The following is a 21,150-nucleotide window of genomic DNA, read 5'->3' as shown; positions in this document are numbered from 1 at the left end:
TAATGGTACAAATGGACTGCATTCATCTACTGTCACTGTGACTGGTCGCCATTACAGTATTGCTGGACTGCAGCCAGCTACCGTCACTGGGACTGGTGACCATAATGGTACAAATGGACTGCATTCATCAACTGTCACTGTGACTGGTCGCCATTACAGTATTGCTTGACTGCAGCCAGCTACTGCCACTGTGACTGGTGACCATAATGGTCCAAATGGACTGCATTCATCTACTGTCACTGTGACTGGTCGCCATTACAGTATTGCTGGACTGCAGCCAGCTACCGTCACTGGGACTGGTGACCATAATGGTACAAATGGACTGCATTCATCTACTGTCACTGTGACTGGTCGCCATTACAGTATTGCTGGACTGCAGCCAGCTACCGTCACTGGGACTGGTGACCATAATGGTACAAATGGACTGCATTCATCTACTGTCACTGTGACTGGTCGCCATTACAGTATTGCTGGACTGCAGCCAGCTACCGTCACTGGGACTGGTGACCATAATGGTACAAATGGACTGCATTCATCTACTGTCACTGTGACTGGTCGCCATTACAGTATTGCTGGACTGCAGCCAGCTACCGTCACTGGGACTGGTGACCATAATGGTACAAATGGACTGCATTCATCTACTGTCACTGTGACTGGTCGCCATTACAGTATTGCTGGACTGCAGCCAGCTACCGTCACTGACTGGTCGCTAGAACAAGTATAACAATATAGATAACAAAAATCGCTCTGAGCAAAAACCATTCTCACCACAGATAGGCTTTAGCTGCGCTAGTAAAATTAATTTATGCTGGCAGTGTTTGATCTAATTCATAGCCTTAGATTAGATAGAATCAAGAATCCAGCTATGTATAATCTTTATTTTGTTGCTCATTACAGATTGCGACCCGTCTTGCAACGGTTGTTCTGGCGATGGACCCGATATGTGCGACGAATGTGCGTCTGGCTACGTTCTGAGGGATAACTTGTGTGTTGGTGAGTTTCAAGTGTTCGTAACCTGTATTTTAGACCTAGCAAATGATTTTGTATTTCACATTTAGCTCTGTTAGTTATGTTTTGTAGAAGCTTATAGTTTCTTTCACAAAGATTTTGTGTTTGTGATACCCTAGTTGTAGAGATACTAACAGAACAATATGTTTCTTGCTTTTAACTTCTCTCTGATTTTTATTTAGTGATTTTGTGCTTAAAATACAGAAGATTTAAAGATGTTGCCGTTTGCAAAATATGTTAGGCTATGTCTAACACCCTTCCTAGTACCTTCCTAGTTGGGGTTTTTCAATACTTAGTCATTTATAAAGTAACATACAGTTATTTCTGAATTGCTATTATTTAACTTTTAATACTCATTCACTTAGTTGTGTGAGGGTTATAATGGCTAGATGATTTATATGATTCAATCCCCCAAAGATGTTAATTACTTTCTGATAAGCAGGTGAGTTCAAGGGAGTCAACAAGGGCTTAAAGAATAATGATAAGTAATAATATGTTTGATAATAACAATTGCGCTAGAAAATGTCTTGAGAGATGCCTTGTTGATTGATTGTTGTAGGGAATGTTTTGCCCTTAGGGTTTGTTTAAGCACAAAAAACATAATGGTTTTATATTTTTCATACTAAAAAGGATGTTTTCAAAATGTTGTGCACATGGTAGAAGAAAGTGATTTATTGTAAATACATGAAATACTATGGGTTAAGTTTTTGTTTTATGTAAGCTCTTAAAGCAAAAACAATTACTTTCCCTTTTGCTTGGTTATATTAAATCGACTGTTGGTACAATAAATATTCTTAAAATGTCAGATTTGGAATTCAGTACAAGAACTAATAATAGCTTACTAAACAAGTTTGTTAAAGAGACCATATGTAAAGCGTAAGAAGTAGTCTATAGACAATATACTATTTACCCTTGTTTATTTTGTACCCTATCTAAACTGGCCCCCATGCCTTTGGTCCATCACGGTAATAGTTAATACTAATACCCTGATGGACCGGATAATTAAACCGTTAATGTAATACCTGATAAATAACTGTTATTAACTTGTTGATTCGATATTTCCTGGCATGATTTTGTGGTTGCAGTTGTGGAAGTGAAGACTGAGCTATGATGAGGAGAAACTTTAGGGGAACTCTACAATAGACAATATAAAAATTACCTTAATGGTTGTGATCAAGAATAATAAGTGATTTCTGTGATTTTAAAACTTAATTATGGTGAACTATCAATTATTCCACACAATATTCTCTTAAACAGTTCAAGTGGATACTTTTTGGGAGTTACTTTTTTGAAAATTAAATAACTTATATTTTGGTAAGTTGATCATTTTATTTTTTCTTTGATAGGTGCTATAATATTCACGGCCTGTAAATTATTTTTTGGTTTCATCAAATCAATTATTTAGTTCAGTTTTGACTTAAGTAACTTATTCAGTCTAACATTCATTCCTCTTTATAAAATAACATACTGGGGTAGATCATTGTCTTGTTATTTACTTTCACCATGGATGGATACAAATTATTTATTTTAACCCTTAGAGTGCCAGGCGAGAAATAAAAGTAACGCTCAAAAAATGCCGATGATTTTTCCCGAAGGTCGCGCTAAAAATGCCGAGCGCGATCTGGCGATTTTTAGGTTAAAATTTCGTAAAAATCGAATTTTCGATATTTCGACCAACGAAAATCGATGTATCGCATCTAGTAACTTTCGACTCAATGTTAATATATGGGTTAAAAGAATCCGAGTATCCATTCGGTTGTTATGACAACTGTTCGATCATTACGAAACGTCCGGTCAGCCGGACGTTGGCACTTTTGGCTCGTTCTAAAAACGTCCGGTCGGCCGGACGTCGGCACTTTTGGCTCGTTTTAAAAACGTCCGGTTCCCCGGACGTTGGCACTCAAAGGGTTAAAAGTAAATTCTTTCAGCCTAACTTAAAAAAATGAATCAATTTGTAGGCTGGCAACAAGCCTAGACTCAATCTCTGTTATTTTAAAACTAAACTTTTATATCAAACAATAAAGTCCTGCATCTTGCTTTGTCAGTAGTGTGGCAGACTTAAAACTATGAAAGTAATTTTATCTGTTCAAGTCCAATGTTATAGTTACTATATTAATATTATTTTCGGAGGAATAAGTACTCGGTTTAGGAATACATTAAGGGAGAAGGAATGGATACACAACTAACTTAGTCAAGAAAAAAGTTCCAGGCAATTCACATCACCATCGCTTGATATTACAGTAGACCCCCTCTTAACTGACCTCGTATTAACCGATAATCGGATTATCCGCCTTCGATCGTAAATTAATACTGTTTGTTTTAACCAACCATGCTTTGAGAGCAGTTCGGTAAAACCGCCGCTTTCTAGGAATCTTCACATTTCCGCTCCCACGCTGGGCGATGATAACTGAACCTTACGCTTATCTCCACAGGATATGTCTAAGAATTAGTTATTTTGTATTGGTCACAAAAAATATAGCATAGCCTATTGTTAGTTTGTCATCATCGTTGGTAGCTCCAGCACATCTGATCTGATTTGTTATCTGTGCAGTAAATTTATAACATCATAAAGTGCGTTACGATTTTGAGAACTGATTATCTAATTGCTGGAGTAAACAAACAACGCAACTTGTAGGGAGGAAAGGGAACCCCCCCCCCCCCCCCGTTAACAACTCGTTAGATACCATCTCCAAATTTCATCCACTTATCGCTTATATTTTCTGCATCCAAACACCGTACTCAATTTAACTCCGTTCATTGGTGATGAAATCTAATCACAGACTTGTTAATTTATTCTCAGTTGGAGCGTCAATTTTCTTTCACGACGTTTTTTAATACTGTGACCAGAATAATCATCCAATTGGAGTTTGTACTAGCTTGGCTGTGGTGAGAGCTCGATGGAGACCTTAATTTACTGACAATCCTCGTATTAGTATTCTGTGGCAATTAGGTAATATAGTGATTGGCTGACAAAACCATACAAATACACCAGCCGCAGAAAAACTGCAGACTAAGCAAATTTTTATTTACCTGATTGGATTGTAACACAAATATTTGCTTAAAATGGCAGATATATTCCCATAACATTTGCACACACGCAGTTTGCTGCTACAAGGAATGTAGTAGGTCTAATGTGTAATTTTTATTGTGAAATATTAATATCTTACTAGGAATATAAAAAAATTTCCTTAAATATTTTATCACAAAGTATACATAAACAAGCAAACTATGGCAGTTTACTTATTCTCCATAAGAATAACATGGGAATTTCAAATTTACAGTTTTATGGAATTTTCTCCGCAACCATAAGGCGAACAACACTTCAACATACAAAATTATTTATTTTTTTAAGCTCTACAAAATGGTTTGGAAAAAACTCCATATTTCAAGTTTTTGGGGCAAAAATGAAAAAAAAATCTAATTTTCATCCCATAAAACCCCCCAATAAACCCCAGTTTCCATAGTCCGATCATGCTGGTTCGTGAATTCGGTTGAATAAACATAGATTTACATGTTTGTACCAAATTTCATCAAAATCGGATCATTTTCACTCGAGTTATCGTGCTAACGGACACATTTATACATGTGGATTTGGACGGATGATGTTTTTGTTCTCTGAAGACCTCAAAACAAAAAAGTAAATCGGTAATTCGAAGATGTCGGAGGATTTAGTTCAAGCCAGCTACTGAGCGAGTGGAAAAAGCATCGTGTGAACGACTACAAGCGCACTCGCCGACTCGCTGGCGTCTTTCTACACGTCGGCGAGTTGGTAAGTGGACAAGCTCCGTGTGAACGAATACAAGCACACTCGCCAACTCGCCGGCTTCTTACACGCCGGCGAGTAGCGTGTAAACTCGCCCCGTGTGAACGAGGCTTAAGCCCCTAATTTTAGAAAGACACATGTCATAAGGAAAACACTTTTACATTATTCTACACAGAAACAGGTACTTTTGCATCTGTATTGATAGGCTGCTTTGCCGTGCCTACACACGGAAAAGTACGTTATGTACTTTTACCGTGTACTTAGTCAGCTGATGAAATAAACAGCTAATTGCAACGGCCTATTTTATTTTCTGAAATATAAAAATATTATCATTTATGTTATTTCCTAAATAAATTGTGTTATGAGATTAAAATGTACTAATTTTTCTGTGTAGTGTAAAGTTATGAATCATAACTTACCATGCGAGCAGCTTTACCGTGCTCGCATGGTAAATCACCACTTACCGGGCTAGTAACCTAATATATAACCACCCATAAATACGTATAAATGGTGAGTAAATCGACCAAAGTGGAAGGTGACATTCTGAAATAGAATACAGTTTACTACAAATTACTAAAATGTATTTCTTAAAAATAATCAATAAAGACAGCCAAAAGTTGGCTACAAATATAAACATGAAAACAAAAACTAGAAAACCCCTTTTTAAATTTTTTTTGTTATTTTTACTTTTTCACCACTAATATGTAATAAAATCACATTTTTATAATTATTTGCAAATCTAGTAATCTACACAAATTAGGCTTTCCAGCGACCCGTTAACTAACAAAATTGGTTCCATTAGAAGTAGGGATGGACTGTTTTGAATTTTCAGTTCGGAACAGGACGGAACAGGATTTTTATTTCCTTCCCGATTTTCGGGACGGGACGGGATTTTTTCCTGTGCATAAAGGGTTAGTTTTAAAAGTCTTGAGTATTGCAGTTACCAAAAAAGACCAAAAAAATCAATTTTTACCGTTTGTGGCACTGAACTATTAAGAACTATTAAGTACTAGAACTACTAGAACTATTAAGTGATGAAACTAAAAACGACTCTAACAGACTGCGAGCTTTGAGATCCAATGCAGTGGATCTGCAACATAGCCGCCCTCTTACATACAGCACCCCTGTTTCTGGGGATAAAACAAACAGTAGATGGAGCTCTGAAAAAAATAAAAATAAATCCTTTGCTATGGCTGTTAAGGGAAATAACTCGTCTAGGGTAAATTCTGATAAACAGACTAAAAACATGGAACCCACTTTTATACAAAACCGTTTTGAAGTTTTAAGTATTGATGAGGAGGAAACGCCTGAGGTCACAATTGCTGCAATACATAATGTACAAACTGATAAGTGTGAAACAAAAATTAAGAAAATGCTGATCTGTGCCGATAGCCATGGCAGAGATTTAGCTTGGAACATCAACAAATCACAACATGAGTATGAAGCAATAGGCTATGTTAAACCAGGTGGAAGAACAAAACAGGTACTAGATAAGAGGAATATTGAGGAAGCTAGTCTCAACAAAGATGATGCCTTAGTATTACTCTGTGGCACTAATGATGTTGCGAGTAACGAAGCAGATGAAGTTATTGATGGCATTACTTCGACACTGGACACGATTAAACAGACAAGAGTATTGTTAGTGGATTTGCCTAACAGGTATGACTTACCGGACTGGTCTTGTGTTAACAAAGAAGTAAGAAAAACTAACCAGCGATTAAAAGAACTTAGTGAAAAATACAGCAATGTCATCTTGGTGGAAGCGAGCAATGCTGGAAGACATTCGCACACACGTCAGGGTCTTCACCTAAACCAGCAAGGGAAAAAATGGCTCTCTGAAAAGATATCTGAGGCTGTGACGGCAAGGAAGACGGAAAATCATCCAGCGAGTCCAAATGAAGAACAACCTCTCCCACCTGGCACCGAGTCTTTGTTGGGAAACGACTCACCACCAACACTAGACCGTCAACCATAGAACTCTCACCAACAAACTTTAGTATTTATCACTGTAATGTCCGGTCAATGAGAAATAAGTTAAATTTAATAGATGTTTTTTTAAGTAGTTTAAGATGTGATATTTTAACGATAAATGAGCACTGGTTGTTTGAAGAAGAATCCCGTTTGTATATGCCTGCTGGGTACAACTTGGGTAATATTTGTGCTAGGGATAACTCACTGAATAGAGGGGGTGGAAGTGTTATTTTTGTAAAGCATGGGATTGAGGTTCAAGCTATAGATGTGAAACAATTCTATTGTGACAGCATTTTTGAAGTTACTGCCATTTTGTTACCTAATGATAATGTAGTTGTTTCCACTTTGTATAGAACTCCTGATTCTAATATTAGTATGTTTTTTAATCTATTTGAATCGTATTTGTTACACTTATATGGTAAATTTTCTGGGTCAAAGCATATTATTTCAGCTGATTTTAATATAGACATTTTGTCAAAATCACATGAAAGAGAATCATTTTTGAATTTATTGCGATCTTTTGACATGTATTGGTTGAATGAGGAACCGACTAGGGGGGGGAAATGCATAGATAATATTGTAAGTAATTTTAATAGAAAGAAAACAATTTGTTGTGTAATAGAACCTCATTTATCGGATCATGCGGGGGTATATGCTCAATTTAAAGAAATTTCTGTGGAAAGTGTGATGCCTAACAATGTTTTGACTAAGAAAGTCAGAGAACTGACACCTGAAGCACTTTTCAATTTAAAAAGTAAATTGTCCCAAATTGACTGGACGCAGTTATGTAGTATAAGAGATGTAAATATAGCTTTCAATCATTTTAATTTATTGTTGACAAATTCATATAATGAATGCTGTAGAGTTAAGGAAGTTAAGGTGAAAACTAGAAAAAAGCCTGACTTAAAATGGTATACACCAGAATTGAAGAGCTTTAAAGTGTATGTAAATGCTTTTTATGATAGATATAAAAATAGCTTGGGCACAGAAAATGAAAACATCTTCAAACAAGAATATATAGATGTAAAAAAAAGGTACAAACACAAAGTTAACTATTGCAAAAAAGTTGCAAATGAAAAGTACATTTTAAATTCCTCAAATAAATGTAAAGCTGCGTGGGCTTTAATAAAAACTGAGTCAAATTGTAATGTCACTAAGCAAGAAAACTTATTAATTGATTCAGATACTTTTAATGACTATTTTGTTAATATTTTAAGTACCGGTAGTATAAATGTTGTTAGTGATAAGAATAAATCCCATGACAAGGCAGTAGAATTAGTAAATAATTTTGTCCTTGAAAGAAAAAAAGATTTGAATAAATATCTGGTTTGGCAAACAATTGAAGGTAAAGATGTGACTAAAGTTGTTACTAGCTTAAGTTCATCATGTAGTGAAGATTACTATGGTTTATCAAATAGAGTTCTAAAGGAAATATGTCAGGTGATAGTGACACCGTTGACTTTACTGTTTAATATGATCTTGGAACAGGGTATATATCCGCAAGCACTAAAAGTAACAAAAGTGATACCAGTCTATAAAAAGGGTGAAAAGTTGAGCCCATCTAGTTACCGACCAATATCTCTGGTTCCTATAATAAGTAAAGTTTTTGAATCCTGTATTAAGGCTCAACTTGATACATTTTTTGTAACTAATAATTTGTTTTGTGAGGAACAGTATGGTTTCATGCAAGGTAAAAATACAGTAAAAGCAGTAGAGAATGTGATAGAAACAGTGTTAGAAAACTTCGAAAATAAGCTGTTATCATCTGCCTTACTCATAGATCTTACTAAAGCTTTTGATTGCATGAATCATGAGCTACTGCTAGACAAACTGTTTCACTATGGTATCAGAGGTAAAGAACTTAATTTATTTAAATCATACTTGAGTGGTAGAGAACAAATGGTGGTACAGGGCAGTGATAAGTCTGGCTTTAGAACAATATTAATGGGTGTGCCTCAGGGATCAGTCCTTGGACCTCTTTTATTTATTATTGCTGTGAACGATTTTGCTTCAAATATTCCTTGTGCCACAGTGTTATATGCAGATGATACCACACTTCTTAACAGTAAAAAACACCTAGATGATCTAATAAGAACTGAGAACCAAGCCTTAGAAATAGCAATGGAATGGTTTCATTCTAATCTTTTAATTGTTAATGAAAAAAAGACTGAACAAATTATATTTTCTTTGGACTTTTCTATTTATAAAGATGTGAAACCTGTTAAGTTGTTAGGTATTTATCTTGATAGTAGGTTAAGTTGGGAAACTCATGTCGAGCAGTTGTGTAGAAAACTGTCTAGAGTAATTCACCTTCTTAGAAAGTTGAAAGATTGTGTAACCAAAAACATGCTGATAACTGCCTATTATGCTTTTTTTCATTCTCACTTAAAGTATGGCATAACTTTATGGGGCAACTCGTGTAGTGCATTAGAGGCTTTTAAGTGGCAAAAAAGAGCTGTAAGAGTCATTAAAAATGTTTCAGATAGGGAGTCATGTGTTCCTTTATTCAAAGAGCTTAAAATAATGACTCTTCCAAATTTGTACATATATTGCTGCCTGATGGATGTTAAGAATTCTATTTGTAAATTGTCTGTTAGAAAAGAAATACATGACTATCAAACGAGGAAAAACTATCTTCTTAACTTAATCTCTGTACGGTTGGAAAAAACAAGAAACAGTCATGTTTATATGAAAATTAAATTATTTAATAAACTGCCAGAAAACATGTGGAATATAACTTCAAAACAGTTTGAAAATAAGATTAAAATATGGTTAAGAGAACATATTTTTTATACTGTTGATGAGTTTTTAGCTTGTGACATTAGTACTTTAAGAATTTAAATTGGATAATTGTTTAGATTTTATATTAATTGTTTGTTATGTCATTCCCTGGTGTTTTTATATTTTGTTATTGTTTTTATCTATAAATTAATATTCTATTTTTCAATGTACCTTTTACTTAGAATAGGCTATTTGCATACATTATATGCTTGTGACTTTGTCAATTGCACACATGTGTTTAAAGACAATAAAAATCTTTGACTTTGACTTTGACTTTGACTTTGAACTATGAAATAAAAATTTACAGGTATAAAAAAAACTTTATGGCTGAATAATGTCATATATTGTGTAATTTTACTGTAAAACATCAGTCTCATTATAAAATACCTTACAGGTATTGAAACAGACTATCACTCACTGCAATTAACCCTTTGAATGCCGCAGCATCTACATAGTAGACGATATGAAATATGCATAAAGTGCCAGCGTCTACATAGTAGACGATCAGTATTTTATAAATATTTCATATAATACATTGTTTTGTTAACCTGTTATTGGCTGTATCGCATTCTCCAAGCTCCAAACTATCGATTGATGTTGGTTTTTCTATTTCACTGTCTCTTTGGGAGTCATGGGCTTTACAAGAAAAAGGTGACGCAATCATTTAACATCTGTCAGTACTAGCGGCAGACAGCTACACAGTTTGGTTAGTTGTTTTGTTTACACCGTGAGTTCTTTGTTTGTTTTCACTAAACTCATTGAAACACTTTATTATAAGTTTATAAGTATTTTAGTGACTTTTGTTTTAGTGTTAGAGTATGTAAGAAAAGTGAATTGTAAAAGTAGTAGTAAACCAAAATCGAGATTTGAGCAAAATTCACTTTTTGTAGTGTTTTGTTTGCGTTGTGTTACCATGTCATATTTCATAGTAAGATAACATAATATATATAATTTTAGATCATATTTTCATGCTCTTTCTTATGGTATTACTAAAAAATAAATAAAAAAATTTTGTGTACACAAAATTTTACTTCAAACTTGAAATTTATATATTTTTTTATATTTTTATATATTCTTATAATATTTTTTTTATTATACAAACTAAATTTCAAACTGTATCACCATAATCATTATGTTCTCTACTTAATAACCAACAAAATATAAAAAAAATTATTAAAATTGGTTAAATAGTTATTTTTTTTTACTTTTTTCCCCAGATGCTTGCAATTTTGTAGGTTTTTGCCTGGCATTTTATGCATATTACATGGTGAAATGGCGTAGGCACTCAAAGGGTTAAAAAAACTGTGTAGAGTTTTAAGTCCTGAATTGGTTATGAGTAGAAGAGCAGTTAAGCTTAATAAATCCTAAATTTTGACATATATACAGCAATGCTATCTAACACAATATTGTGACCCGCGGTCACGGCGCGTTCGTTCAAATGACTTCGCCTCCTGCGTTCCCGGAACTATAGTGTCTCTCGCGACAGTGGCATCATCGTCACTCGCAAAGCGGCAAAATCGCTGATGATCGGATCAAATCCCATCCCGAAAAATTCCCGAGTAAAATGTAATCCCGAAAATATCCCGATATTTTGGGACCCGTCCATTCCTAATTAGAAGTCCAGATTTAGTTTTAAAATGGTTAACAAAAATATTTCTAACTCAGTATTTTGTCACCACTATAAATTCGGAGGTTGCTTTGATTTTTTGCAAATAACTTTTAAATGGTGAGGAAATCGACCAAAGTACAAGGTGATATTCCAAAAGAGAACTGTTCAATGGGGGGATAAAATATGACAATTACAAAACTAGAGAGTTAAATTGGGTATTAATCGGACCACCCGATTAGGAACCAAAGAGTTTGAGAACACCTTAATTAAATGAAAAATGAAAGAAAGTCACTCACCAATTTCCATCATTCGTTAAGGAGAGGGTAAAGGCGTGATGTCCAAGCTAGGGTGTTGCACAGAGGGAGATGTCACTAGGGAGGGATGGATCTTGATCTTGAATTGAGAGTTCAACGTAAACAAATTTCTTTCACTAAATATCTTCTGTTGCGGTTGACCATTTACAGTGCGTTCAATCTGCCATGGCACCTGACGGATTAGGAGACCCTTGACTCTCGCATTCGCACTCACGAGCATCTAGGTCTGACCTGCCCGGCCAGGCAGATGACTAACCACTGGGGCAGTACTGGGGAGTAAGCACATGCTAATTTTTACAAAATAACAAATTTTAATAAATGTAAGGGTTATATTCGAAATGTTCATTCACTTACAAAAAAAAAAAATGTATCCGAATACGACATGATTATGATAATTTATGCATACAAACCAGAAAGAGAAGAGAGAGAAAAGCGGTTACGCTGTTGTTATAGCCTTACCGGCAACTAACGAACTCGAGCAAGAACTGAGCTTTCCTGTGAGTGCAGGTACACAAAAAAGGGCAGTGGGGGAACCTAGCCGGAAGTGACTCAGACGAGGCTTCGTCTATCTCTGTCTGCCTCACTCAGATAAAACTAGCGTACATTACGAAAATATTAAACAGAAAACTATTGACTTGTTGGTCAGAAATTATTATAATTAAACTATTACTAACTAATATCTCTTATTGACTAAACAAGAACAAAATTTCCTACAAATTTATACTATGTATTTCTTGAAAATACTCAAAGGCAGCAAAAAGTTACACCAAATAAAAAATGTGGAAAACTCCGTTTTCATTGTATTTTTATGGAAAACATGTTTTTTAAACATTTTTCATCATAAATCGTAACAAAAACAAACTTTCATAATTATTTGCAAATCTGCACGAATTAAGCTTTCCAACGATCCATTAGTTAATAAAATCAGTCCCATAGAACTCTAGATTTAGTTGTACGAAAAATTTTAAAACTGAATTATATATAAGTAGATAACAATAATAGTACAGAATCATTGAGATAAAGCATCTTTATAAGCCCTTAATCTGCATTGAAGGTTTGAATCAGTGATTTTGGATAAAAATTCAAAAACCTTTAAGTAAGTTTTTCTGTGCTATGCTGGACTGTAGAAAGTGTCAAGTATTATTAAAAACGTCTTCAACTATATATAAGTAGAGGATATATATGGCAAAAGAATGGACACCCCTTATTAACCTTTTAACGGGTTCCACCAGGAAAACCAACTCTGCAAATCTCTATATGCAAAAGTACACATTTTTGTTGGTATCCCAATTTTGTCCAAAAACCCAAAATGGGCTGTTTTGAGGGTAACTCAAAAGTTTTAAATGTAAAGCCTTATCAAGTGACACCTCATTTTAAAGGCCATTAGTTAAAAAGAATATCTACAAAAACTAGAGGTCTCTATCTCAACCCATTACAGAATGGCGGCCGTTTTTATTTTTCATCAGCCTGTGAGATCCGATGTAAAAATATACATCAATATCAATATTAACGTTTTTATGTGTTGTACCAGGAAAACTAAACTCAGTATTACTGTACCAAGAAACTAAAAACTACTTTTTGGTCGCTATGACAATTTTGCTTGAGTCCCCAAAATGGCGTATTTTGGGGCAGCTCAAAATTTTAAAATATAAAGCTCCATCAAGTGACACCTCATTTTGATGGCCGTCAGTTTAAAAGAATATTGGCGAAAACCAGAGGTCTCGTTTAAACCAATTCTTTTAAACCAATAGCCTTCAAAATGAGGTGTTACTTGATGGTACCACATTTAAAATTTTTGAGTTGCCTCCAAAATAACCCAAATTGGTATTTCCCATTTTAAACCCTCTAAACATAAAATTTTCTAATTTCTCTCTAAAATATTATGAAGAGCTTAGAAAAACAAATACCTTAATTTAGTAAACTGAACTGTTTTTGTGCGGTTATTGGTTATAGAGAAAATTCAAAAAGCTGTAAACTTAAATTCCCATGTTATTCCTATGGAGAATAAGTAAACTGTTGTAGTTTGCTTGTTTATGCATATATTTTGACCAAACTTGGCAAATTTATTAATTTTATAGTAATCTACTAATATTTTACTAAAAAAACACACTTCATTACCGTCCCTGTAGCAGCAATCTTAGGTACTTATTAATCCTAATGTTATTAAAATAGATTTAAGTGAAAATCAAATGAAAAAAAAAAAAAAAAATTCGTTAATTTGTAGGTTTGCTGCAGCGGGTGGTATTTTCCTATTATATGGGAATTTTGCTAAAATGGTTAAGCCAAGCCTATACCCTCCCGGGTGTACACTGTGATCAGCTAGACAGAATTGACAGTAAACAGAATTTTTTCTTTACCATTGTAAAGTTGATAAATACCCAAGCTGTAAGCAAATTATATCCGACCCATCTGGAGGGATTGAGGCCGTTCAAGTAATTCAAATGGATCCACAATTGATTCCTGAAAAAGAATACATATTTTATGGACAATCTGAGGATTATAAAATAAATATATTTATACTGTTCAATTTCCTTAAAGGTAATGTGGTCTTTATATAACTATTTAATTTAAGACAAATTGGGTTAATGCAAGTGTGAATGCAGGGTGATGGAAGAAAGGTTTGAGATTATGTTATTGCATGCTTCATGTTATATCTCACTTCCATTATGCAAACCAACCAGCTTTAAACTAGAAAGCAAACACTGTGACCATTAATAGCTGGCTTACCTAACCAGAATACAGTAAAACCCCTCATTTCCGACCATGAGCGGCCGAAAGATCAGATATCTGGAGGGGTATAGCTTGCGGTCTCCACGACACTGGTAATTGTCTCCGCAACAACACCTGTGAGCAAATCTTGCAGTCTCTGCGATAGAGGTGATCTGTGATCTGTCGATTACGGCAATACCCGTGATCGGCCATTAGGTTAACCGAATGCGCCTGACTTTATTACCCCAGACGGAAAGTAGATGGTCGAAATTCCTGAGGAGTCCATTATTCCGAGGTCGGATATGAGGGGTTCTACTGTATTGTTGTTTGTTTTGAAGACAATTTGAAGTAAAAATTTAAATTTCCAACCTACGTACTGAAGGTTTTGAATTGGCTAGGTGATAAATACATCTTAAAAGAAGGTGTTCAAAACCTAACACTATTAGAACTAAAATAAAAAAAATCTAACAGTAGGCTACTATAATTTCCACCAAAGATGTCAATGAATGATTTAACTAAGTTTCATTTAGAGAATAAATTCTTGAAAGCTCTAACTGCAGAATTTGATCTTTTAAGTACAAAAGTAACATTGGTTGCATAAGTTTTTCTATCTACGAGACTAGTAATGACTCTTTACAATTAACATGCCAGTTGTTAACCACTTATTACTTACCATGCAAAATGTACCTTGTCCCATGCAAGCTGTGTACCTTGTTTGCTTTTTTACCATACATTTGTAAACTAGGGTTGCTTTCAGAGAGGTGAAAGCCAGTTGAGCGGAACAAACGTATATTTGTATAAGTAACTAAATGTAAAAAGGTCAATAGATTTATTTACTAATGCTGGTTTTAAAGATTAAAATTATAATAATTCAAATTTACCTCTTCGAGAAGTGCATTATGGTAGTTTTGACCAGGAAAATATTACAGTAGTTGGAATCTGATATTAACATCCAAAAAAGGCATTAAAGTATAAAAAAGAGAAAGGAAATTTAACATTCAAATTCAACTGTAGCCTACAACAAAAACATTGGACTTCATTTTTCACCCTTACAATTGGTTAAAGTATTTAAGTATAAAAAAACAGTACCTATTAAAAAACGAGTATTGTATAACAACAGGAGAGGAAATGTGACATTTAAATTCAACTGTGCAGCATAAACATAGGTTAAACTCAGCTTTCTTTGCTGGAAATAATTTATGATTGTTAATACCAAGTATTCTTGATGGAGGATATGATTGTAATGTAACTGGAATGTAGGTCTTCTGCCATTATTAGGACAATTTAGCGGCATTTTAATACTGGCCTTAATAATACCATTGACCATTGAATACAGTAGATTTTGATGAAAATGCTGGCTACAAATTCAACATGAGGATGGAATGTCTAGTTGTATTGATATTTGATAGTCAAAGATAAAACATAGGCCTACTAAAAATGTAGGGCTATTTTAATGTAAGACTCAAATGTAAAACGCCTTTAAAAGACTAAAATAAACTGAATTATCAGTCATGTATTTCAATGTTAAAAAACGTAAAAACTGCAAAAAGTCTTACTTATTGAACAATAAAATAAGATGGCTGAAATGTAGGCATAAACATAAGTAATAAATAAACATCGCATTCAGCTGATTTAAGTGAAAACAGAATAATAATAAGAAGGGAAGACATGCCTTAAATATACAATGTAGATAATATGATTAGAAATTAGTAGCCTACTTCTGGACAGGCCTAGACAATTATCCATACCGTGGTTAAAAGTGTACTTCTATAAGCCCAGGTTTACTTATCAACGGTTGTAACTGGACGTATGTATAGTTGGTATAGTCCGTGGCTTGGTAATCAAATAACAGTATTTATATAGGATAGGCTACTGTTATCAACATTTGAAATGACTGAATTGTTACCAAATTACTGTTTCACAAAATGCAGATTCCATTTTCAGCCGAGCCATTAAAATGAGGATTTGCCGAACAATTATTAATATTACAGAATAGTATATAATGATATACAACTTTTCACATTCCATAATTATATGTTAGTTTTGCTATGGTCAAAGGTACAAATCCAAATGTTCTCTTTTCTTTTGGTCAGTATGTAATAATTTGCTAGAATCATTGACTTTATACAAAGTCAAAGCTAGAGTACTGTAGATGGTTTGTTAAGTTAAGACCATATGCAAGCATTTTTGAAATCGTTTCCCCGTTTAACCTTAACCAACTATTCCATTCCAAAAGATAAAAATTACATGGTGCAACACAAATAAACAACCCGATCGCCTACCTATAACCTACACTATACCTTCCTAATCTAACCTTACTTCAAAACACTTAATGTAGTCACGAATACTCATAAACCCCGACCTACCTCCCCACATGCCTAAACCAGTGTTCAATCTGCGTTTTATCAATAAGTGTAATAACTTACTGTACCATCGATGTAATTCAACATAATATAACCTATGAGGTATTATCGGATTAAATACCGATTTCGATGCGGTTCGATATATCGCTTATTAAATCCTGATTTCTAACATTGGCTGTTTCTAATCAGCTGGCAACACAAATAGGTTCCCAAGAAAGTAGTCACCGGTCCGTATCCCTCCGCTCCTTGTTTATGCTCCGCGCATTGAGAAAGTAGTTCCGTATATTTTCTCGATTTTCAGTGAATTCCGTGCCTTAAAAAAATGTTTTAACGGCATTTTCTTGTTTATTAAAATCATAGGAATGGTTTAAAATCGTTTAAAAGAAAAGTATAGAAAGTTCAGAAATACCTTATGATTCTCTTGTTTACATTTTTCTTGTAAACAAAAAAACTGTCATAGCTACTTTAGTCCCATAAGCCTAAATTGCATTAGCATTATCTAATTGAAATGTGTTTGCTTACAAACCATCTCATTATTAGTCTAAGCAGTCTTGTTAAGTTTGGCTGAAATGTGTTCAGCCGTTATTGAGTGATGGTGTTATATTGTTTGCATTGAAGTTGATCCCAAAGAGCTTCGCTCGCTCCGCTCAATTAATTTACAATGAAAGTTGCTCACTGTTTTATTTCTTTACAGATTCCAAGGGCCAAGATGTATACTCCAACATGACCAGATACCTGACCTACCTCGGGCTTACTGTAGCCACTTGCATAATTTTCCAGAACAACCCCACATTAGCCAGTGGGGTGGGATTATGTGTCGCTCTCTACGTCACCGTATCAGAATACCTCATCGGATCTCTTTCCCCTTCCTCAGATATGTTAACCTCATTTTTTAAGAGCTAATGAGAAAAAGCAGTTGTCCTCTGAACCAAAGTTTGTACAACACAACCCTTCAGTATTTCTCAACAGTAGACTTCCTTAATCTAAAAGACAAGTTTTATTTGTCAATTTGTAAATGTATAAAGAATTTCCGGTCTACCAAACATACAGCCTATTTTTTACTCGTATTTAGAACTATAGAATAAAAAATATTTGGAAAAAATAATCATAATGCAAAAAATTAACAAAAAAAAAACAGTGCAGTGAAGATTTAGGAACATGGATTATAGTCCCTGTTGTAACGCCATTATTATAATCTCATACAAAATGTTACCTTCAATTGTAGCAATAAAGGTCAAAAGTACTTAAAAGGTCATTCCTAAGGTGCTTTATATAGAAATCACCTTTTCTTTTGGATTAACAATTAAATCTCTTAAAAGGCTGCTTATTCTAACAAAACTTCCACTTTGATTTTGAAATGTAATCCCAAGGCACCACTTTACTTGTAACCTGTCCTCCACTGCCTGAATCCAGTTGGGCTACAGCATCATCAATCATGCTTGAGTCGCTTCCAGAATCAATCGTACCGCTAACCTTGAAACCATTAGTTGTGACGAATGTGTTCACTTTGGATTGATGTGAGATGGGACGAGTAATTATACGCATATAATTTAAATAGCAGAAGTAGTTTTCTCTGATTGAGACTAGAAAACTTGTTTAAAGTGGCTTGTTTTCCCACAAACATTACAAATTTTGTCTTTAGCTGGGCAGTTTATGCAAGCAAGGTTATCTCCACTGCCAACTTTGCATTTCGCTTGAACCGCTCCTACAGCAGGATTATACCACTCTTTTTTTCATTAATGGCAGTGTCATTAGTTGGTAAGTTGTTGCACAAGGAGTGATATGCTGAATGGAGTGTAATTGAGTTATTTCAAAGCCTGAGCTTGGTTAGGAGCGTTTGTCAAAGTAAAATTCTCATTTTATAGTAAGTGTTATCTAACAACAGGATTCAGTAAACCTCTATCTGAATCACCCAATAACCTATCATAGATCTCTGCTTTCCCTCTCCCCAGATACACCCACTCATGGTTGAAATCTACTTCCCCCTGCCAACCTCCTGACTATTCGATCTTCTGTCCCAGAATTTATTGAAGCGGGGACAGTCCTTTGTTAGTTATGCTACTGCGGGCTGAGATATTATATCTCTGGTCAAATTAAAACACCTTTACTTCTCAGAATGGCGGAAATGTGTGATTGATCTAGCACGAGTAACATAGTCTAACAAATTGCTCACAACAATAACATCTAAAAACAATTGACAACAGATGATAGCTTCAATGATGCAAGCATTGAACTCCTAGTAATTAAAAACTAGTCCTCCCCTCTATAATAAATGGGTAAAAAGGAAAATTTCAGTTTTGCAGCTCTCAGTCCCTGTTGTGAAATTGTCAATAACAGTAAGAGGATGAATAGTCAATTGTGTATATTTGATGTTAATAATATATGTTTTAAGTTCTTTTAATGCAATTTCTTAATAGTTACTGACCAATTTGCTGACAGTTAAACTATATGGGCTCACCATTTTTCTTTGCTTATTCATGCTTTGGTATTTTTTAACTAATGCATAAAGCTTGTCTCATAAATATTTTTTTCATAATATACTGTTCTATCATTATTATTGTGGTTGTGTTGCCCCAAAGTGTGAAACATAACTGAATAACATTAAACTGATAACCGATGGAAAAATAACACAACAAAGACTGAACTTTTGTATTTTACCATGTTTAATAGCAATTATTTATTCTGATATTTGAGTAATGTTTTTTCTTTACTCTGGAATAATAATGAACCATTTCTAATGGTCTTGATTTCTCATTAAGGACTAATCTAGGAGGCTACTTAGTTTCAAGCTAAAATAGTTATTCAGATCTTCAAACCTATGTAGTTACTAAAACTAGTTGTATATTTTGTAAATATTCCAACTTTTAATAATGTGATTCCCATTGAGATTACCTGCAATTATAGGATAAAATGATATCTTAGTTACATTTATAATTTCACTGAGTTTTGGTTGTGTAATACATATTGATGGTCACATATTGTTTATTATTAGGTTATTTATTATTTGTTTTCACTCGTACTTTGAAAAATTGTATTAATATTTGTATTAATTGATTTTATAATTGTGTGGAAAAAATTGACATCATAAATCTTGAATATATTGGAATAAACACAAAGATGTGTGCGTAATTTTAAGTCGTAAATTATTGTGTAATACATAGGAATCTGGCATTGTAAACTGTTACGGATAATTACATATTCTAAGATACATTTCTTTCCTTTGGTTGTATTTTTGTTGATGTGATAAATTTCAAGATTTTAATTTTCTATTTGGAAGGGAACCAGAAGTCAAAGTAATATATTGTAAAGTGTCTCTTATGTACAAAACATTTAATTTATTATTTATTTTGGGCTAGTTTTGTTAATTTATTTTAACTAGTTTTTAGCAAATTTCCCATATAGGGAATAAGCTATTACCGTAGGTCTCATGGTAAGACCTGGACCCGGGACCGATTTAGTTTTTGGTTTTGAGGCTAAAATATCATCCGTTGAAATTGATATACGTGTAGCATGATAACTCGAGCAAAAATGATCTGATTTTGATGTAATTTGGTATAAACGTGTAAACCTACATTTACTCGAACGAGTTTGCAAACCAGCATAATTGGACCATGGGAACGGGGTTTATGGGGGGTTTTACGGGGTAAAAAGGGGGTTTTTCAATTTTTTACCCTAAAAACAAAAAATTTTGCAATTTCTTTCTAATCAATCTTGTAGAGCTTAAAAAATATTTAATTATTTAAGCGCTTTTGTATGCCTAATGGTTACAGAGAAAAAAAAAATTAAATTTAAAATTCCCATGTTATTATTACGGAGAAAATGAAAACTGTTGTAGTTTACTTGTTTATGGATATATGTTGATCAAATTTGACAAATTTATTTATTTAAGGGTGCGCTCTACCTGTCCCCCGCGCGCTAATGCAAGGGTTTAGGATCTCGAGCTGGTGCAGTGGTTAGAGCGCAGGACTTCAGTCCCTGAGGTCCCGGGTTAAAATCCCACCAAGTCACCAATTGATTTTATCTAAGTGATAATGCCTCATCCCCTAGGTCTAGCCTGAAGCAATGTGAAAAACAATCCCAGGCTTGAGCCTAGCGTCCTAGGACAAAAAAAGCTTACCCATAGCAGCAAACCTAAGCACTCGTTAAATCTAATGTTATTTGAATTATGCATAAATATGGAAACATTTTAGTAAAAATGTAATCAGACAAGTTGAAATTTGCTTAGTCTGCAGGTTCGCTGCATCGGGGGTATTATAAGGTTAAGATACATTGTGAAAATGTAATAAATTTGATAAACTAATATCAATAAATTGTTAAAATATTAGTTTAATTAATTGTTTACATAATTTATGTTTGTTCGTGTTAGTTTTTGTTTGCATAATAAACAAATTTCAACCAATTCATAATTTATTTGAAACCTTTCACAACCTTTAATTTGGCCTTTCAAATTCGTCCCATAAAAACATGTACCGTATTGGTCTAGTTTTTTTATTTGAAAAATCACAAAATATTACAAAATTGTATAAATAACTTGCTGCAAAAACTTGCTTGTTGTTGTAAAAAACTTGCTGTAATAATTTTGTTTTTAGCTTGTCTGCAGCTCATAGAGAAAAACTGGTTCTTGATAACAAT

At 34.0% G+C, this 21,150-nt stretch overlaps 1 protein-coding gene across 2 annotated transcripts in view; it reads left to right on the top strand.

Moving 5' to 3' along the window:
* Window positions 1–19,634, top strand: part of LOC128997970 (cysteine-rich with EGF-like domain protein 2) — a 28,011-nt gene extending 8,377 nt beyond the window's left edge. The window contains exons 6-8 of one of the 2 annotated variants that reach the window (XR_008491173.1): window positions 898–993; window positions 2,094–2,322; window positions 17,213–17,318. Coding sequence is in view for 1 of the 2 variants with exons in the window: in XM_054423843.1 (XP_054279818.1) it covers window positions 898–993; window positions 17,213–17,421 (305 nt within the window). In the remaining variant the exon portion in view is untranslated. Of the gene's footprint in view, window positions 1–897; window positions 994–2,093; window positions 2,323–17,212 lie in introns of both variants that reach the window. The other variant, XM_054423843.1, reaches the window with a different exon arrangement.
* The last annotated feature ends 1,516 nt before the right edge of the window (window positions 19,635–21,150 follow it).

Source organism: Macrosteles quadrilineatus, unplaced genomic scaffold (genome assembly GCF_028750875.1).
Source record: "Macrosteles quadrilineatus isolate MER2022 unplaced genomic scaffold, UCM_ALF_1.0 Scaffold_7__1_contigs__length_78375512, whole genome shotgun sequence".
Taxonomy (NCBI): domain Eukaryota; kingdom Metazoa; phylum Arthropoda; class Insecta; order Hemiptera; family Cicadellidae; genus Macrosteles; species Macrosteles quadrilineatus.
This window is presented reverse-complemented; position numbering and strand designations above follow the sequence as displayed.